General features: G+C 47.2%; 1 protein-coding gene across 5 annotated transcripts in view; it reads right to left on the bottom strand.

The window, feature by feature from the left end:
* The window catches only part of Sash1 (SAM and SH3 domain containing 1), a 234,238-nt gene that overhangs the window by 3,117 nt on the left and 213,780 nt on the right, over positions 1-17,341 (bottom strand). For all 5 annotated transcript variants that reach the window (XM_052169284.1, XM_052169286.1, XM_052169283.1 and 2 more), the window contains exons 13-19: positions 16,681-16,816; positions 15,255-15,424; positions 14,008-14,217; positions 13,177-13,327; positions 7,543-7,656; positions 2,970-4,081; positions 573-704 (exon numbers count right to left, since the gene is read on the bottom strand). In XM_052169284.1, coding sequence (XP_052025244.1) covers positions 573-704; positions 2,970-4,081; positions 7,543-7,656; positions 13,177-13,327; positions 14,008-14,217; positions 15,255-15,424; positions 16,681-16,816 — 2,025 coding nt within the window. The remainder of the gene's footprint in view (positions 1-572; positions 705-2,969; positions 4,082-7,542; positions 7,657-13,176; positions 13,328-14,007; positions 14,218-15,254; positions 15,425-16,680; positions 16,817-17,341) is intronic.

The raw sequence follows: 17,341 nt of genomic DNA, 5'->3' as shown, positions 1-17,341 counted from the left end.
AAAACTGTGTCAGCATCTTCCGCCAAGGATATAACACACCTGTTGTCAACTGTGGTTTGTGTGGGGTACACACAGAGCTCCTGAGTGAACTTACTTATTTGGCTAAAATCTGGAGTCCCGGGTATGGATTTTAAAAACAGGTGTTCCTAGTGCCGAGATATGATGAACTTCCTTCCTTCTTGTTTTTCTAGAACTGTCATAGCCTTGGGCATCCAAGAATGTGCCTGCAATCCCAGCACTGAAGAGGCTGAGGCAGGAAGATCACAGTTGAAGGCTAACCTGACTATGTCTCTAAGTAAACAAATAAATAAACCAAGCAAAACAAAGAAACAAAGACATAAATAATAACGGGTTGATAGTGGAGCTTAGTGGTAGACTCCTGTTTTAATATGTATAAAACACAGAAAAGTAAAATCCAAGTCCAGGCCCACGGTATTTTCTTCTCTCCAGGTGTCTTTTCCTAGGGCTCTAGCAAGTCTTGTGTTATCAATGCCTGCCAGTAATGATCTTGTAACTAAATATATTGAAGAAAGCTATGTGCCCCACCCCACAAAAATATGTGGGCTTCTCACCGCCATGCGATGTTGCTTCCGAAGCAGCTTCACCCGGATCTGGTCCATATTGGAGGCAACAACCCTCTCAGGCTGGTCTAAGTCCTCAGCATATCTCTGCACCAGGGCTTCTGGGATCCCACAGCGGCCATGCTGCCCAGGGAAAGGAAAATGTGGTATCAATAGTGGTCCAGACACATCTAGGCACACCCCCCATCTCAGACACACCCACACCTAAGACACATCCAGACACATCCCCCACCTAAGACACATCCAGGCACACCCCGCCTAAGACACATCTAGACACATCTAGGCACACCCCCCATCTCAGACACACCCACACCTAAGACACATCCAGACACATCCCCCACCTAAGACACATCCAGACACATCCCACCTAAGACACATCCAGACACATCCCCCATCTAAGACACATTGAGACACATCCCACCTAAGACACATCCAGACATATCCCCCATCTAAGACACATCCAGACACATCCCACTTAAGACATATCCAGGCACATCGCCACCTAAGACACATCCAGACACATCCCACCTAAGACACATCCAGGCACATCCCCATCTAAGACACATCCAGACACACCCCTACCTAAGACACATCCAGACATACCCCCACCTTAAACACATCCAAACACACCCCCACCTAAGATATATCCAGACATACCTCCACCTACCATACACCCAGACACACCCTCACCTAAGTAAGATACATCCAGACACATCCCCACCTAAGACACATCCAGACACATCCCTAAGACATATCCAGACATACCCTCCACCTTAGACACACCCGCACCTAAGATACATCCAGACACATCCCTACTTAAGACACATCCAGACACATCCCTACCTAAGACATATCCAGACATACCCCCACCTTAGACACACCCACACCTAAGATACATCCAGACACATTCCTACTTAAGACATATCCAGACATACCTCCACCTACCATACACCCAGACACACCCTCACCTAAGATACATCCAGACACATCCCCACCTACGATACACAGCTTAGCTGTCAGAAAATAACACTGGGAGTTTCAGCTCAAAAGGAACATAAATAGGAAATAAAAAGGAACATAATAAATAGGAAATAAAAAGGAACATAACAAATAGGAAATAAAAGGGAACATAAATAGGAAATAAATAAAAAGGAAACAAATAGGCTTATTTATTATTGGGGCAGATACTTGAAAAGGAGCGCGCTTGCATCTTCACCTTACAAGCACTGATGAGAGCTCTACAGAAATATTTCAAATCATAATTAGGACAGCACAGCCCTGTGTTTTTTAGGCCAACACCTTAAACCCATTTTTACAAAATTCCATTTCTTAGCATCGTTGAACAGAGTCCCCTAATCTGTATAAAGCCAAACCATTACTCTAAAGACGCTATTTACCCTTTATCTAAGAATCACACCACTACATCACCAGGCCACATTACAACTCTCCCTGCTCTCCCTTCAAAGGGACACACGCAGTCGTGGAGAATCAAAGAGGAAGAAAAGAAGGAAAGGCCTGGGGGTAGCGGGCAGGGGTGGGGAGGTGTTCTTAGGTGGCATTCATGATCATAAGGATTTAATAACAAGGACTCTTGGGGACACATTATAACAGAAGATGCATTTCCACAAGAAAAGTGGTGCCACTTCTGTCATTACTGATTTATCTTCAAAGTCACTTCGGTGCTGCCAGTCTTTTTCTCTTCTCTTTTCAAATGAGAACTGTGTTTCAGTGTAGATATCCACGGTTTTGGTGCATCGGTGATTTTCATAGTATGCCCTGCCCCCTGTTCTATATAGAGCTTTGTATAATTGCTGTAGTACACCTGAACAGGGATCTGAACATACGTGCCCCACGATCTTCTACCCATGCTCCCATTAGATGGTATTTGTCTCCAACAACCCGTCTACACGTAGATAGTGCAGGTTATTTGAAACCCCAGTTAAACTACACAGAAATGAAGACACAACCCGCTGTAGGATATGCACCCTAGATTTGGGTCTCGCTTGCCCATTATATCATCCCAGTGGGGCCAATTCTGCTGCTGATCCTGTTCCCTGCAAAACACAGCTGCCACAAACTAAAACCAAGTAAGAGAAAAAGAAAACCACGAAGCCGTGTTTGTGTTTAATCCAGGGATAGGGGGTTGTACTACTAGCTCGGAGGCCGTAGACAGAGTGTCACATGGTCTGCAAAGGACATGTGGACAGTGCCTTTCCTGGCTCTCATCTGAGTGACACACACCTTTAACCCCTGCACTTGGGAGGCAGAGGCAGGCGGATCTCTGAGTTCAAGGCCAGCCTGGTCTACAGAGCAAGTTTTAGGGCAGCCAGGGCTATAGGGTTTTTGAAAAACCAAAAGGACTAAGCAGTTGGGGCCCCGAGGCCTTACCTTGTCAGAGTAGGGCTCCTCAGTGAGCTCGATGGCCTCAGCCTGCAGTTTGTTCTCAATGAGCATCTCCAGGTCCACACCCCGGACGCAGGAAACCTTCCTGCTCAGCGCTGGGCCCAGCTTCACGCCGTGCTCCTGTAGGCTGGCGTTCTCAGGCAGCTCAGCCAGCCAGGGCGGAGGTCTCGTGCAGGACGGGCTGCCCGGCTCAGTCCCCGAGGACGACCTGGGCTCCCGGGGGAAGGGGCAGTCGCTGGGACTGCCCGGGCTGGCCGAGCCCGCCTTCTTCAGCGGCAGGACGGGTGCTTCCGGGCTGGGGCCCAGGTGCAGGCCATTGGCCAGGCGCTCTCGGCTTTTCTTGGCCGGCACAGGCGGGGGCTGCGATGGATGTCTGGACTGGGTCCTGGTCTCGGGGGTGCTCTGCTCCCCATCTACCCCTTCTTTGGTGCCCAGGGGGTGGTGGTCATGTCCTTTTCGGAGACCCTCAAGAGACGTCCTTGTTAAGCCGGGTTTAACGGGAGGCTGAGCCTCGAAATTTCTGGGTAGACACTGAGGAGGAGTTATGCCAAGGTTGGAGGCTACCACGGAGCCATCCAGTTTCTTAGCCATCGTTTTCGGGGGGTCGGAAAATCTCTTGCTTTGGGTCAGAAGCATCACATCTTCTGCAGTGGGATCTCGGCCTCGGGGCAGAGCCTTGGAGGTACAGGCAGATGTCTTCTGGGGCACTTCGGGTACATTCTGAGGACAGGTTTCCGGCATCTCGGTAGGCACATCCTTGACAACATCAGCCTCTCCCTGAAGGTCATCCAGGGAATGTGATCGGGGCCAACTTTCCACGGGCTCAGGACCCTCCAGGGTTTCACAGCTGCGACAGATGGAGACCGGAAGGCTCCTTCGGTTTTTGTTCAAACCAGTTACACCAGGCACGTCACAGCACTTGGCAGTGTCCGGGGCTAGACCTCGTCCCAGCCTGCCCTCCTCTCCCTGCTTGCGCACCTCCCCTGACTTCATTAAAGGCAATGTCGGGTAGTTGCCTGGCTGACTCCTGTTGAAAGACTTTAAGTTGGACTCCGTGGAAGACTTGGTAGACAGAACGCGGGGTTTTTGAGTTTTGCCTATGGGAGAAGGAGATATTTTACAACGACATTTTAAAGTCAATGAAATTGATGCACAAACAAGGGATAGGGGAGCAACAAAACCATCCCATAGGACACTGAAAAATGAAGTAGGGTGATTAGGGAGCCATTAGAGACTGAAACTGATGGGTTATGTGGAAAAGATACGATGGGTCAAGCAGAAGCAGGAGGAGAAGGCTAGAGCTAATGTCTACACCAAGCTGCTTTTGGTAAAAAAGACTGGCAATGCACTCAGAAACCAAACCATGTCTGTCTGGTGGATCCGGTTTTCTGAAGTCGTGGTTGAACTGATTCCTTAGGATGGGGTCTACTAATGGTACCCACAAAGGGGTGATCAAAAGAAGAGAAACCAAACTTCAAATGGTTCTCTCCTTTAAGCCGCTCTTCTTGAATAAATGTACCCAGAACCAAGGAAGCAACTTTGATATGGACCAGTAAGCAAACCAAAGGGAGCGCTTTGTCGGAGACCATTTACAAAATACTCAGATGCTTCTAGCACAGTTACTGTCCTGGCTAAAATGAATCGGGATTGCTAGCTGAACTATCAGCCTGACGCAAGCCACTAACTTGATAGTTCTTGAATTATATTTACTGCAGCAGCTACTGTGTGACACACTTTCCAGGGAATACGCTCTACGTAGGCTCATGTGTAGGTACTGGCAAGAAGCTTGTGCACACATGCGTACACACATGCGCACACACATGCGCACACACATGCGTACACACATGTATGTACACACACACACACACACACACACACACACCAATGGTGCTTTGGCTCCTCTTTTGTTAATAAGATGTTTCCTGTGTCCCGAGCAGCTAGTCTGATAAACCTGAGAATATTCCAGGTAATAGACTATCTGAGCCACACGATTAAGTTACTTGAGAAAAAGACGTAAACACCACAAATCTTCACGAGGCTTGGAAGGTACAAAGAATTGCTTGTGTCTAATTTCTGAAAAGCTAGTAAGTTATTAATATAGCTTAGAGATTTCTTTTTTCTGCTAATGTATTAGTAAACATCCTGAATTCGGCACTGCAGTTTAGAATCCTGATTCTTCCCCTATTAAGTGACACGGCCCTGTGGATGTAATACACAAACAGCAGCAGGGTAATAAGAAATCAGGCTGCGGGCCAATTTGATGGAGAGGGTAAGAAAATGGGTCGGACAGTGCCCACTCAGTAAGGGAAATAGCTGCTTTAGGGCAAATGAAGGTATTCTTTGATAAAACAACAACAATGACGACAACAACAACCTCTGTGTGAGGCAATCTAGATGAAGGAGATGGAACAGAAAGAGAAGGCCCAAGGCTCTGACATTCTGAGGGAGAAAGAGTTTCTTCCCATGATTTCACAGCTTTCTAAGCTCACTCAGACTTCAAACTGATAATATGAAGTTTTGCAGGCCGAGACCGACTGCAGACCCTAAGGCTCTCTCCTCAATTGGACTCTCCTCAATTGGACTCTTTATTAACGAGGCCATCCTTTTTGATGAGACCCACATCAGCATATGAAATGCTTTATGCCCTGCAAAGCAGAGACTCATCCAAATGGCGCATCCTCGTCCTCGGTTAGGAAGAAGCTCATACTGCAAACTCTGTCCACCTGGATTTCTACACTCATCAACAGCAACACACTAGCCCTTTCTTAATAGGTTGCTATTCTGTTGATACCTGGGGATACTAGCTTACTGTTACTTCTGAACAGACTGGCTATATTTCTTATTAACAGAAGGATCATTACAGGTAAATGCAAGAGGGAAATACCTCACCTAGTACATCATTAAAAAAAAAGCCCCCAAATCAGTTGAGAGGGAAAACTCTTTCTTATTAAAATCCATTGAGTGCAAGTGGATTTAGAAATGTTTTCTTCTCTTATTACCTCCGGACATGAGCTGTATGTATCAATGCCGGGTTCACATTCTGTTTCATACAGGGGGAGCTCTGAGTTCACCTTGAGAGCAAAGGATGCCTCACTCACCAGTTTATGTAATTCAATTCTTCAAGAGATATAACTGAATCCTCCTGGGCATTAACCATTTGGCATTGCTACCTTTCTTCCTTACTAACCCAGCACTGATGGAGTTAACTTTATCTGACTGCTTCAGCCATAGAAAATCTATTAACAAAAACAAACAAAAGCCTTCCAAACACACCCAAGGATTTGCTGTTTGCTAAAAAGGACGCAGTGCTGGTCTCTTGGATGTGTTTTGTGTTGCATTTTAACCAAGGCTATCTAAATGTTAAGCATCAGAGGACCCGTTTATCTTCCCAAATTGATAGAACATTTTGGGTGGCAGAGCTTATGGGTAAATTTCTAGGTTTGCTTATCATTGTGAGGTAGGCAATATGCCCAGGTGTAGACGCAGAGGTGAGGGCCCGCTCGAAGAATGTGGTTGATCGTACCATGAGAATTTGAACTCAATTATCTTATTAGTCCTCCTGATCTTATTACCTTGTCTTAGAACTAGTCTGGGTACCCAAAATAACTCTCCCACACTTTTTTAAAGCATGATTGACATTAAGAAACAACTCGTTATTAAACCACCACTTAACACACATATTGGAAACAAAGATTACAGTGATGCCACTAAGGATACTAAGCCTTCCCTCAGGGAAGGCGCTGATGTTTTCTATTGTGTCCTAGAAAACTGTTATCATCCAGGGTCATTAACTGATCTCACAATCCACTAAGAAACTGCGACCCATGGCTTGCTTCAGTAAATGCTAAGAGAGGGCCATCTTGTTACTACCAAATGGGAATCTCAGTAGCCACTAAAGGCTATGAAACCTGAGCATGCTTTTGCTATAGCCCTCAAAGGTTCAGCAGAGGTGAACGTGATGGTGGCCTGAACCCTTCACCACTGCTTCTAATCTTGTAACGATGGAAACTTGGGGGACACAAAGGAAGCCACAGAGTCACCTGCCGTTTGCCCTTGCTTCATTCTGCTGAAGACCGTGGTCCTGGATGGAGGTGGCTTTGGGAGTTACATATTGATTCCTTCCCAACTGCTAAAAGATAGAAGCCACAAGATGTGTCCTTCGAGTCACCCTCTCTAGGGCTAACTGTCTCTGGAATCGGGCTGTGCGGCCACAACGTCCAGCTGCCGGGCTTCCCTTGATGGGTGGTCTACCTGGCAAATTGTTTTCCATGTGGGCCTAATCATTCCCTGTACTGAGATGTTAGTGGTTAGCCTGTGAAGAAAAGGGCGCAGGAGACACACAATTTGGGTTTTATGGCTGCAGGCATTTTAGACAGAATTTATAAACATCACATAGCAGCCAGGAGGACTAGACAGAGGTTACCGGAAGAGTAGTGGGGACAAGGACAGAAATGGAAAGATGCCCACTGGCTCCATCTCTGTACAAGAATGAAGCCTTTGGAGACCCTTGAAATGAGGAGACACTGAGGCAGGTTCTGGTGGTCTGGGCCTACATTACCATTTTCCAAGTTCTCGCTGCTTTCATAGCATCCGGAGTCACGTGGGGAACGTCCGCTCAGGCCCTGGTTGTCCACCAGCAGCTTCTCCTGAGAGCCAGACTGGTCACTGTTACCTGGAGAATGAATACACAGCAAGGTGTCACGAGGAGCCCCAAAGTCAGCTAGACTTTCATCCTTTGCTATTGGCACAGGTTAAAGCTGAACTAAACAAACAAACAAAAAAAACAAAACAAACAGCAAACAAGCTAACCAGGTCAGAACATCTCTCTTCAAGTAAAGTATCCACCGTGTGAAAATAAACTCAGCGAGAGAACCAAGGTCGAAACATGCTGATGGCCCCCAAGCTACCCAAACAGTGGGACACTGAGGCCGCGGGAGAGGAGAAACACAGTGTGTGCTACTGTGGCCCTGGAGGAGGAGCGCCCTGCTGAGAGACAGCATTATCAATGAGACCCAGTGTGCGCGAACCCGGCCTTTACAAGGTGCAAAGGATCAAGTGCTTGCCAGACACCTGCAAGACTTGTATGTCGAGTTATTTACGTTACAGGCTCTCCAAATTTGGGAGCTTCTATAAAAGTGTCAGATGAAATATTGCTTTCTAAGTACTGGGGGGTATTGTTATGGTAACAATCTGCGGCCAGTTGTATTATCTTATCAGCCAAAGGAAAGCTGGTGCGAGAGGAACAGACCGCTATGCGAGGGGTCTTCTGCAATGTTCAAAGTTTGCTGTCTCTTTATGCCTTTCCCAATGCTGTGGGCCAGCAGTTCTGTTCCCTGCACCCAGTGTGCGGGAAATGTTCAGAGACCCTCCAACGGACAACGGAGCAGCTGGCCAGAGCAAGCCCTCTAAAGAGCAGCATTGTTATCTGTCAATTGGACCTCAGTAATGGTGGGAGAGAAATCAGGAGACAAGTTAACTCTGTTGCTTATGGAGTCTTCCTGGAGTCAGTCCCACGGAAAACCACAGGAGTGCTCAGTTCCCAGGCAGCTGGGTTTTCTATGGCGGGGACCCAGGGAGTCCAGGACACTGAACTTTTACACGGAGCATCTTCAGATACTTATGTAGAGAGAGCACTTGGTTGCACAAAATGGAAACTGAGAGGACATTGGGTTTTTCCCTACATAAAATAGCTAATTGCAAAGACAAATGGCTTTAATTTATTTCTCTCCCTACCCACCCCAACCACACACTCAAAGACAAATCAATAAACAAACCAATAAACCGGAACTATGATGCCTCTTCTCAGGACACCAAAATAAACATTTTGGGCTGGAGCGATGGCTCAGCGGGTAAGAGTACTGACTACTCTCCCAGAGGTACTGAGTTCAAATCCCAGCAACCACACAGTGGCTCACAACCATCCGTAAAGAGATCTGACACCCTCTTCTGGGGTGTCTGAAGACAGCTACAGCATACTTAGTTAGATATAATGATAAGTAAATCTTTAAAAAAAAATAAAATGACCATGTGGAGAGACTGAGGGGAGCCTGCCACGGCGTGAATGTGGTGGAGGGGGTCTCACCACGGTCTTTCTACTTCCTGTCTGTAGTTCTCAAAGGGAAAGTATTCTATAATATGTTCAATGCCAAAGAGGGGGTCAGAACACATTCTTAAATTATAGCCCTCAAGAATGCTAATTATCAAACAATTCATGGGAAAATTAGCAAATTGGAAGCACAGGAGCAAATCCCACCCCTCCCCCTAAAACAACCCCAAACTGGAGCATTCTATGGTGATGTCCTTATCCTGCGGAAGAGCCTGTGGATTTGGGCTGGCCTTTGCTCTTGTCTAGCGTGCAGTCTAGGAAAATGGTCCTTGGTAATGAGGGTTTCGAGCTGTCCCTGAGCAGCCTGTGAAAGAGTCACTCATCGGTCCCCGGTGGCAGCAGTGTGGCAGATCAGCAGAGCTGACTGCAGACTACAGCCTACAAAAGAGAAGCATCCCCCAGGCTGCTGAGAGGTGCATCCTGGGACCCCAGCCTTGCCAGGCACTGCAAAGTCCTGTTGTCACAGAAAAGGGACTGGAGGATCTCTCTGGTGCCCCGGGAACCACGGTCCAATTGACCGTCATAAGGAAGACATCTGACAGGGGGTTAGAGCTACTGCCTTCTCCAGGGGAGAAGGTAACTGACTCTTTCGGGTGTCTAGATTCTCCTCTCTCAGTCACTAGCCTCAATGCCAATGTAGGAAGAACAAGACCATGAGGAATACACCAACTGTCATCATCAAAAGGGCTGAAGCCACATTTGATCATGACCTGAAGGGACTTAGCACACTTGGTCTACACTGCCTCCCTACCGCACCCACCCACACATGTGAGCATGCTCAGGGGCTGAACAGGCATTGACACTGAGGTCCTCAAACGTCAAAAGCAATGGCATTTAAGGGCATATGCCGGTTTCTAGAAGGTACTTTTCTTAGGCATAAGGAGAGGGGCTGGGACTCCTGGAGTCCCTTCAAAGGGCTTCCTGTATTTCCTATGCAGCAGACTAGTCATCCGTTTTACAAAAACTAAAGATACGGGCTGGAGAGATGGCTCAGAGGTTAAGAGCACTGACTGCTCTTCTGAAGGTCCTGAGTTCAAATCCCAGCAACCACATGGTCCCTCTCACAACCATCCAAGATGAGATCTGATGCCCTCTTCTGCAGTGTCTGAAGACAGCAACAGTGTAAGACAGCTACAGTGTACTTACATATAATAAATAAATAAATCTTAAAACAAAAACAAAAACAAATGGTACTTCTCTTGAGTCAGGGTCTCTCTCTATAGCCCAGGCTAGCCTGGAACTTTGAGTAATCTTGCATTACTTGCTTCAATGCTTATGTCCCTCAGAAACAGTAAGCTGAGGTTATGGATGACCGCCACCACACCCAGCTTTGAATGGCTGTTTCTACTGAGCTGTGTGCATGGCGGTGGTTAAGATGGCAAACTGGATGGTATATGGATTTTACTACAAATTTTTTTTAAAGTAAACAATTTTAAGAGTGTTTTCATTTAGAGGAACTGAAGCCTTAAGGAGAAGCAAGCTGACCATCTTTTCCAGACGGAAGGCTGAGTGTAGACCCCCTTTTCTCATCTGTGGGAGACATGGGAAGGTTTGGCTCCCAAGAGATACTGGAAATATACTTAATACTTTCAGTGGAAGTGTAAGCAAGGAAAACTTCAAGATGTCCCTTCATATCTTCAAGAACCTCACTGGGTCTCTCTCTACTGCAAAGAAACTGAGTTTGGCAGAACACTACTAAGTTACTTGGAAGAAGTATTTCTTAAACACAATGGGTTTAAAGGCATTAAATGGAAAGTCTTACGTCGCTAGGCTACATCTGGAAACAGCTCCTCAACAGTAACTACAGCCACTGAGCCCTGAAGCCTTTGTTTCAAGATCAATAAAAGGAAATAGCATTTTAAGTATCAGAGAAATTCCAAGCAGTGCAAATGCATATACCCAAAATGGGATTTATGAACAAGGAGCCTGCCTGAGCCTCCCGAGTTAGCATCCTATGAAGTGATTCTGGTACAAATCTTAGGATCTGAGCCTAGGACGATGGGGCTAAGCCAATGTGCTATGTCAGACTAGGCTCAGATCCCTGCCTACACGCGGGGTTTAGCTTTGCTCTTCTGACACCGAAATGAAAACAGGAAATGTAATAGATGATGTATGTAAACCAGCTGTCCTCCGTAAAGAGTAAACGACATATGATCCGGAGCAGATGTGGTTCAGAACAGATGGTTCTACATTAATTCATATTGATGGAGAAGGTCTGCTGTACCTGTCAGACACTAGCAGGCTGTTTACATGCAACCTGGCCAGAGACTCGGGGTTTCTCTAGAGCAATGGTTCTCAACCTATATTAAAATGCTGTAACCTTTTAATACAGTTCCTCACATTGTGGTGAACCCCAAACATGAAACTATTTTTGTTGCTAGTTCATAACTGTAATTTTGCTGTTACGAATTGTAATGTAAATATCCATGTTTTCCGATGGTCTTTGGCCATTCCTAGGAAAGGGTCATTGACCTCCCAGAGGGGTCACAACCAACAGGTTGAAAACTATTATTCTATCTCTCTAACAAAAGAACTGCTACAGACCTGGTTACAATGCAACATGGCAGGTAAGAGGACACCCATCAAGGTTGGTAATTTCCTCACAGAAGTGTCCAAAGGTTTGTCCCCTAAATGGTCTCAACGATGTCAAACTTGCAATTTACCACCACGTCTAAGGTTCAGACTTCTATTGGTAGCGTTCCTTTATGTTATGGGCAGTAATAGAAAGAGTGAATTTACCAGCACACTTGCTTCTTTTTCTCTTGGGTCTTATGTAGCCAGTAACTGCAAATGTTCCCCAGTTTACGATGGTGTGCTCGGTTAGATAGTATAAGCTAAGGTGCCCTTAACTCCCTCTCATCCACTGAACAGATACTCAGCTCTCTGGGACCTGCAGAGTGTTAGCCGCTGCCCACCATGGTCTCAGACTTGACCAGGGCTCCAGCTCACTGCTACTGTTCAGCATTGTAGTGTGCAGACGGCCTACTGCTCGGCTAGGAAAGGAACAGGAACCAAAATTCCAAGAATAGTTTCTAACAACTGTGTCTTGCTTTCCTGGCATCAGAAAAGCAAGAAAACCCTAAGTTGGAGACCATTTATTGCTTGTGCTTCCCCTCTCCCAGCCCCTCCCCACCATTACCCATGGTTTTGATGTGCCTTTCAGTGAGAGGAAGTCACTGCTACTTACACCCTGGAAGCAGAACAGAGAAAGGAAATGCCTTGGGTTTCAAGGACTGGAAAGGATACATCCTCCATGATGAACACTTAAAAATGTTTTTATGTCAGACTGCAGAATAAAGACCACGATGAGCCTGGCCAAGCAGGGAAGCGGCAATGGACACGAGACCCACGAGTGTCCAGAATTCTGTGCTCACAGTGTAAAGAACAAGTGAACTTGGAACTCCTGCTCCACAGCTCGCTTCAGAGATGGGTTCATTTATTCACTACTAAGCCTACTCAGAAGGAAAACCCATGCTTTAGAAAATAACAAATCCTTAGATGGGCAAAGAGACTTCTAAATGGTCAGCCTTTTCTTTCTCCCCTACTTAACCCAGGGTTTCTCTCCCCCACACCCTTTTTTAAGAATTATTTATTCATTTTATGTATATGAGCACACTGTAGTTATCTTCAGACACACCAGAAGAGGGCATCAGATCCCATTACAGAGGGTTGTGAGCCACCATGTGTTGGCTGGGATTTGAACTCAGGACCTCTGGAAGAGCAGTCAGTGCTCTTAACCGCTGAGCCAGCTCTCCAGGCCAACCTAGGGATTGTCAATGACCCACTGATGGATACATGATCCAGTGGGAACAGCGGGGAACATACTGGTCCATTCAGGAAGTCCCTGGCACTCTTTTCGCACCATATTAACAGGCATGTCGGCTCTGTGAACTGTTTTGTCATAATATGACGTTAACCTTGGCTTTGGCAAGAAGAAGACCAACTGAGTACTCCAGGTACCCTAAGCACATGACAGCTTATTTGAGGCCTGTTGGTGCCAATAATAATGATAATGATAATGCTGCTGTTCATCTATCAGTGTGTGTGTGTGTGTGTGTGTATGTGTGTGTGTGTACACGAGCTTACTGTCATATTCCTGTAACAGCTCCACCGCCGTCAGGAGAACTGCTCTGTGTTCTGGGTCCCTGATATTTAATTCATCTAAGTCTTCTTCCTCCAGCAATTTGAAGGTGTCCAGGTCTTCATAGCCGTTGAACAGGAAGGTGGGCATGTGTTCCTGGGAGGCAGAGCAGGAGACCAAAGTGAGTCGTGAGTCCATGCCACACCGGTGGCCTCAGACCCCTCGCACCTCTTCCCACCGTCCTTCTTACGCTCATCAAGAGATGAGTATCATCTATACTGTACTCTGGGCCTCCCAGTCTTCCAGCTTGGTAGGCAGACGGGGCTGTATAGACTCACTCACTAATGGCTAAAGAAGGAACTAATTCCTTTATTACCACGTGACCTGTGCTGAGAAGAAGGCCTCCTTTATATTTGAGTGGGGGAGGCTTATTAAAATCCAACTTAGCAAACCCTAAGAGTTTCTCAGGATCAAAATGTTTTACAAGTTGAGAACTAGAATCCGCCTCTGTAGCCGTAAACTTTTAGAAGATGCTGGGAGTCACAGCCAGGGAGAGGTGAGGAGGCAGACGCCTCGTGGTCCCATGGAGCTGGATGTGAACAGAACCCTCGGGCTCCTGTTTAGAGCCCTCCCAAGAAGCAAAGTTGGATCTAGGCTTACGCTGTGCTATCGCCCTTAGCGACGGGCCAGGGTGCCATTAGAATACTGGGAACGTTTTATAGAATACTCGTAACCTTAGTGGGTCACACCCGCCAGGTGGCATGGATCACTCGTCCACTTTGGAGAGAGGACAAGCGACAAGGACACATGCATGACAAGAGTGACAAGTGACTGACCTTCAGGTTGATCCGGTCCAGGAGATCCTCCACAGACTTGGGCTGGGATGGCCTCCCCTTCCTCCTCCTCCTGGTAGGCCGCTTGGGCTTCTCCTCCTCCTCATTTAGCACGTCCACATAGATGAACTTGAACGTGCCGACTTTGTTGCTTAGCAGGCCCATCCAGGTGCCCATGGGTGGTTTGCTGATTATGTCAATGATATCTCCTTTCTGTGGCCCGGGGAACAGAGATCTTTCCGTTAGGTAGCTTTCTGAGCTTGAGTAATGACCGAGTGACTCAGATGGCTGGGAAATGCTACCAGGTTGGGATTACAGTCCCAGCTCCCATCCCACCTAATCCCGGGTGCGTTTATCTGCATGTGCCAAGCATACATGCTGATATGGGTGTGTGCACTTGTACACATGTGGCAACCAGATGTCCAGTGGTTTTCTTCTCCCTTGTACTCCACCTTACTTTTCTTTCTTTTGAGAGTTCATCAATGGTTACACTGTCTGGCCAATGAACTGCGGGGCTACCCTGCCTGTGTCTACACCCACAGCACTGGCTTTGCAGGGCACACCGCCATCCTCAGCTTTTCCGTGGGTGCTGGGGATATGAACGTAGGGAGGTATTCATGCTTGGGGTTCAAGCATATTACTGACAGCCATCACCCCAGCGCCACAGGTCACCATTCCGAGTGACTGAGATAGAATACAATCAGAAGCTTGGCAGGCGGCAGACCTGAAGACTTAACTGTGCTAGATGCCAGACTGACCCCAGGTCACAACCTTCCCCACCTCTCACTCAGCAGGGCTGAGCGCGCCTTATCTGTCACCCACGCTGCAGTCAGGTTGCCTACCTTGGCTGTTGGAATCCTTGCCCAAGTTATAAGAGGGTGTCCCCTACCCTGTGGCCACAACCTATAAACTATGTCCCACTGCACCCTTAGGTCCCACATAAACATCTCTGTACACACACACAGAGCAGTTGTTCCGTTCAGATAAAGGAAGCACAGAAGGAGGGGCATGGATGTTCTAGAAGCAGGCTGGGGTCAAAGGGTAAGGCCAGGGGAGGAAGTGAGAGAGCGACCTCATCCTTCACCACAGTCTGGTTCTATTTTATTTTCACTTGAAAGGAGACCAGTGTGGCTCAAACATGATCTAGTCTATACGATAAGAGTCCAGCATCCACTGGCAGGGACGAGAGAAACCCTTCCCGGGAGACAGGAGGGCCTGGGTTAGCCACCCAGGCTGAAGGCCAAGCGTACCTTGAGCTTCAGAGAGTCTGTGTCATAGGGACTGGGGGTGAAGTCAGTGTGCACTCGGGCACGCCCACAGAAGGGACCCCGATAGGGCGGCTCTTCATCGTCACCGTCTTCTGACTTGACGCTCTCCCTGTTGCTGGTGGAGGAATCGGTGGTGCTCACAGTCTGACCGCCTGAACGGGGAGAGCAGGAAGCACAGGGGATTACACACAGCCTTCCCAGGGAGCAAAGATGGAGGGCACCGACAATACTGTGCGTCGGGTAGGGCCGGGGAAGGGAAGCCAGGCCTACGGGTTAGCCTCCTGTTATCCTAAAACAGTTCCTAACTTGACTGGGGACTCCCAGCACCGGTCCTTGTGACAGGGATCCTCGCGCAAGGATACTGCAGTGTGATACCCTGGCCTTTGTCTATAGCATGCAGTGCCTCATTTGGAGTACACCATTTTCTCCCTCTTGTTACAGAGGAGGAAAAAACCGTAGATGTGATGTGCTTGCCTGAGAGAGATAAAGTTCTGAATTTACACGGCACTTCCTCTTCCTCATCGTTCTGCCAACACCAGGTGTCTTTGGTCCTGGGCAGCTGAGTCGTTGTTGTTATCGGGAATATTTAAGATTCTGCTCCCTTGCCCAGACCCCTGTATTTTGTTGACCATCTTCATGCACTTTGACCTTTGGCTTATTCTCTAGGTCTTCCTCAGAGATAAATTTCCCATCTTCAACTGTTGCAGGAATTTTCCTGTCCAGTTGCATCAGTGCAGAGAGCGTCTGTGATTGGACCGGGAAATAGGGGGCGGAGCTACGAATTGTGGCGAGAGGAGGTGCAGGCACCGAGACGGAAGAGAGGAAAACCAGGGTGCCTTCAGACGGTTTTCTTTGTGTTTTCGTAAGGTTAGAAATATTGGGATAAGACTTTTAACATTGTCAATTGGCATCTTGTAATTGTGATTTTAATATACAGAAATGTAATTGGCTAACTAATTACGATTATGAATCGTGCTTTTACCGGGTTACTGTATATTTATTGTGTTATGTAACCTCGAGGATGGCGGATCTAGTTGGTTACTAAAGTGTGGGACCTCCAGTTAAGGGGAATTGTGACAGAGAAGGAACTAGTGGCTCACGGGACAAGCCAGCCAGATGCTGCAGGGGGGTAGCTCTGGGAGTGGCTGAGCCTGCTCCAGAGAGTGGGGGCGTGGTCCAGCCACCGTGGAGAGCTGGCAGGGATTTCTTTTTTAGCATTTCCCGCAACATTTAACAATCAAAATGAAAACATTCCTCTTTTGCACCACGGTTGGAGGAAGATATAATAACATCCTAAGAGCAAGTGCTTGGGCTATACTCGTCTTTAATTTGCCTTAATTTGAGGCGCAAATGAACATCTGACTGGAACTCGGAAAGGAAGCCATGAAACCCTGCAGAGCATACTTACTCACGGAGCTCTGGCCGCTCAGGGAACTCCGAAGGCTTTCCACAGAGCCCCCGGCTTTGAGCTTAGGCTTGTCCGCGTGTTCAGAGTCCGGCTTTACCGAGGCAGGGGAGCCGGGCATGCCGTCGAGCCCCGAGTCCTGAAACGGTTTCAGTAGAACTGAGTTATCTGAGCAGAGAAGTGATGCTTTGTAACAGTTGGTGATTTGGTCTTCAACTTTGCTGGTCAAACTGCTTGTTTATACCTGTGCCTGATCTTACATACAATATTCTCCCTTTAAGCCTAAATCTTTGTTTATATCTAACTATGTAGCCCTTAGCACTGTTTATTAAGTAAATGCAAATTGTTTTCAAGTTCAAACAGGTATTCTTAAATTTTCTAGGAAAGCTCTGTTTACCATACATAAAAACAGCTAAAGGCTTTGGGACTTAGTACGTCAGGAACAAGGTGGGCCTCAAATGTAGGTCGAGTTCAATCTATTCTTAATGTAACAGAACTACAAGCAGAGAGAAGTTAATTAACTCCAAGGGGAAAATATTTACACTAAGAAAAAGCGTATTTCTTAGAAACAACTGAACAGTGTTTCTATTTATATAAATTGTTGAGTGATTGGAAGAGGGAGATGCTGGTGTTTAGCCACTAGGGGGCAGCAGCTGAGCAAAAA

Source organism: Apodemus sylvaticus, chromosome 23, assembly GCF_947179515.1.
Source record: "Apodemus sylvaticus chromosome 23, mApoSyl1.1, whole genome shotgun sequence".
Lineage (NCBI taxonomy): Eukaryota > Metazoa > Chordata > Mammalia > Rodentia > Muridae > Apodemus > Apodemus sylvaticus.
Note: the sequence above shows the minus strand (reverse complement) of the source record. Positions and strands in the feature narration are given on the sequence as shown.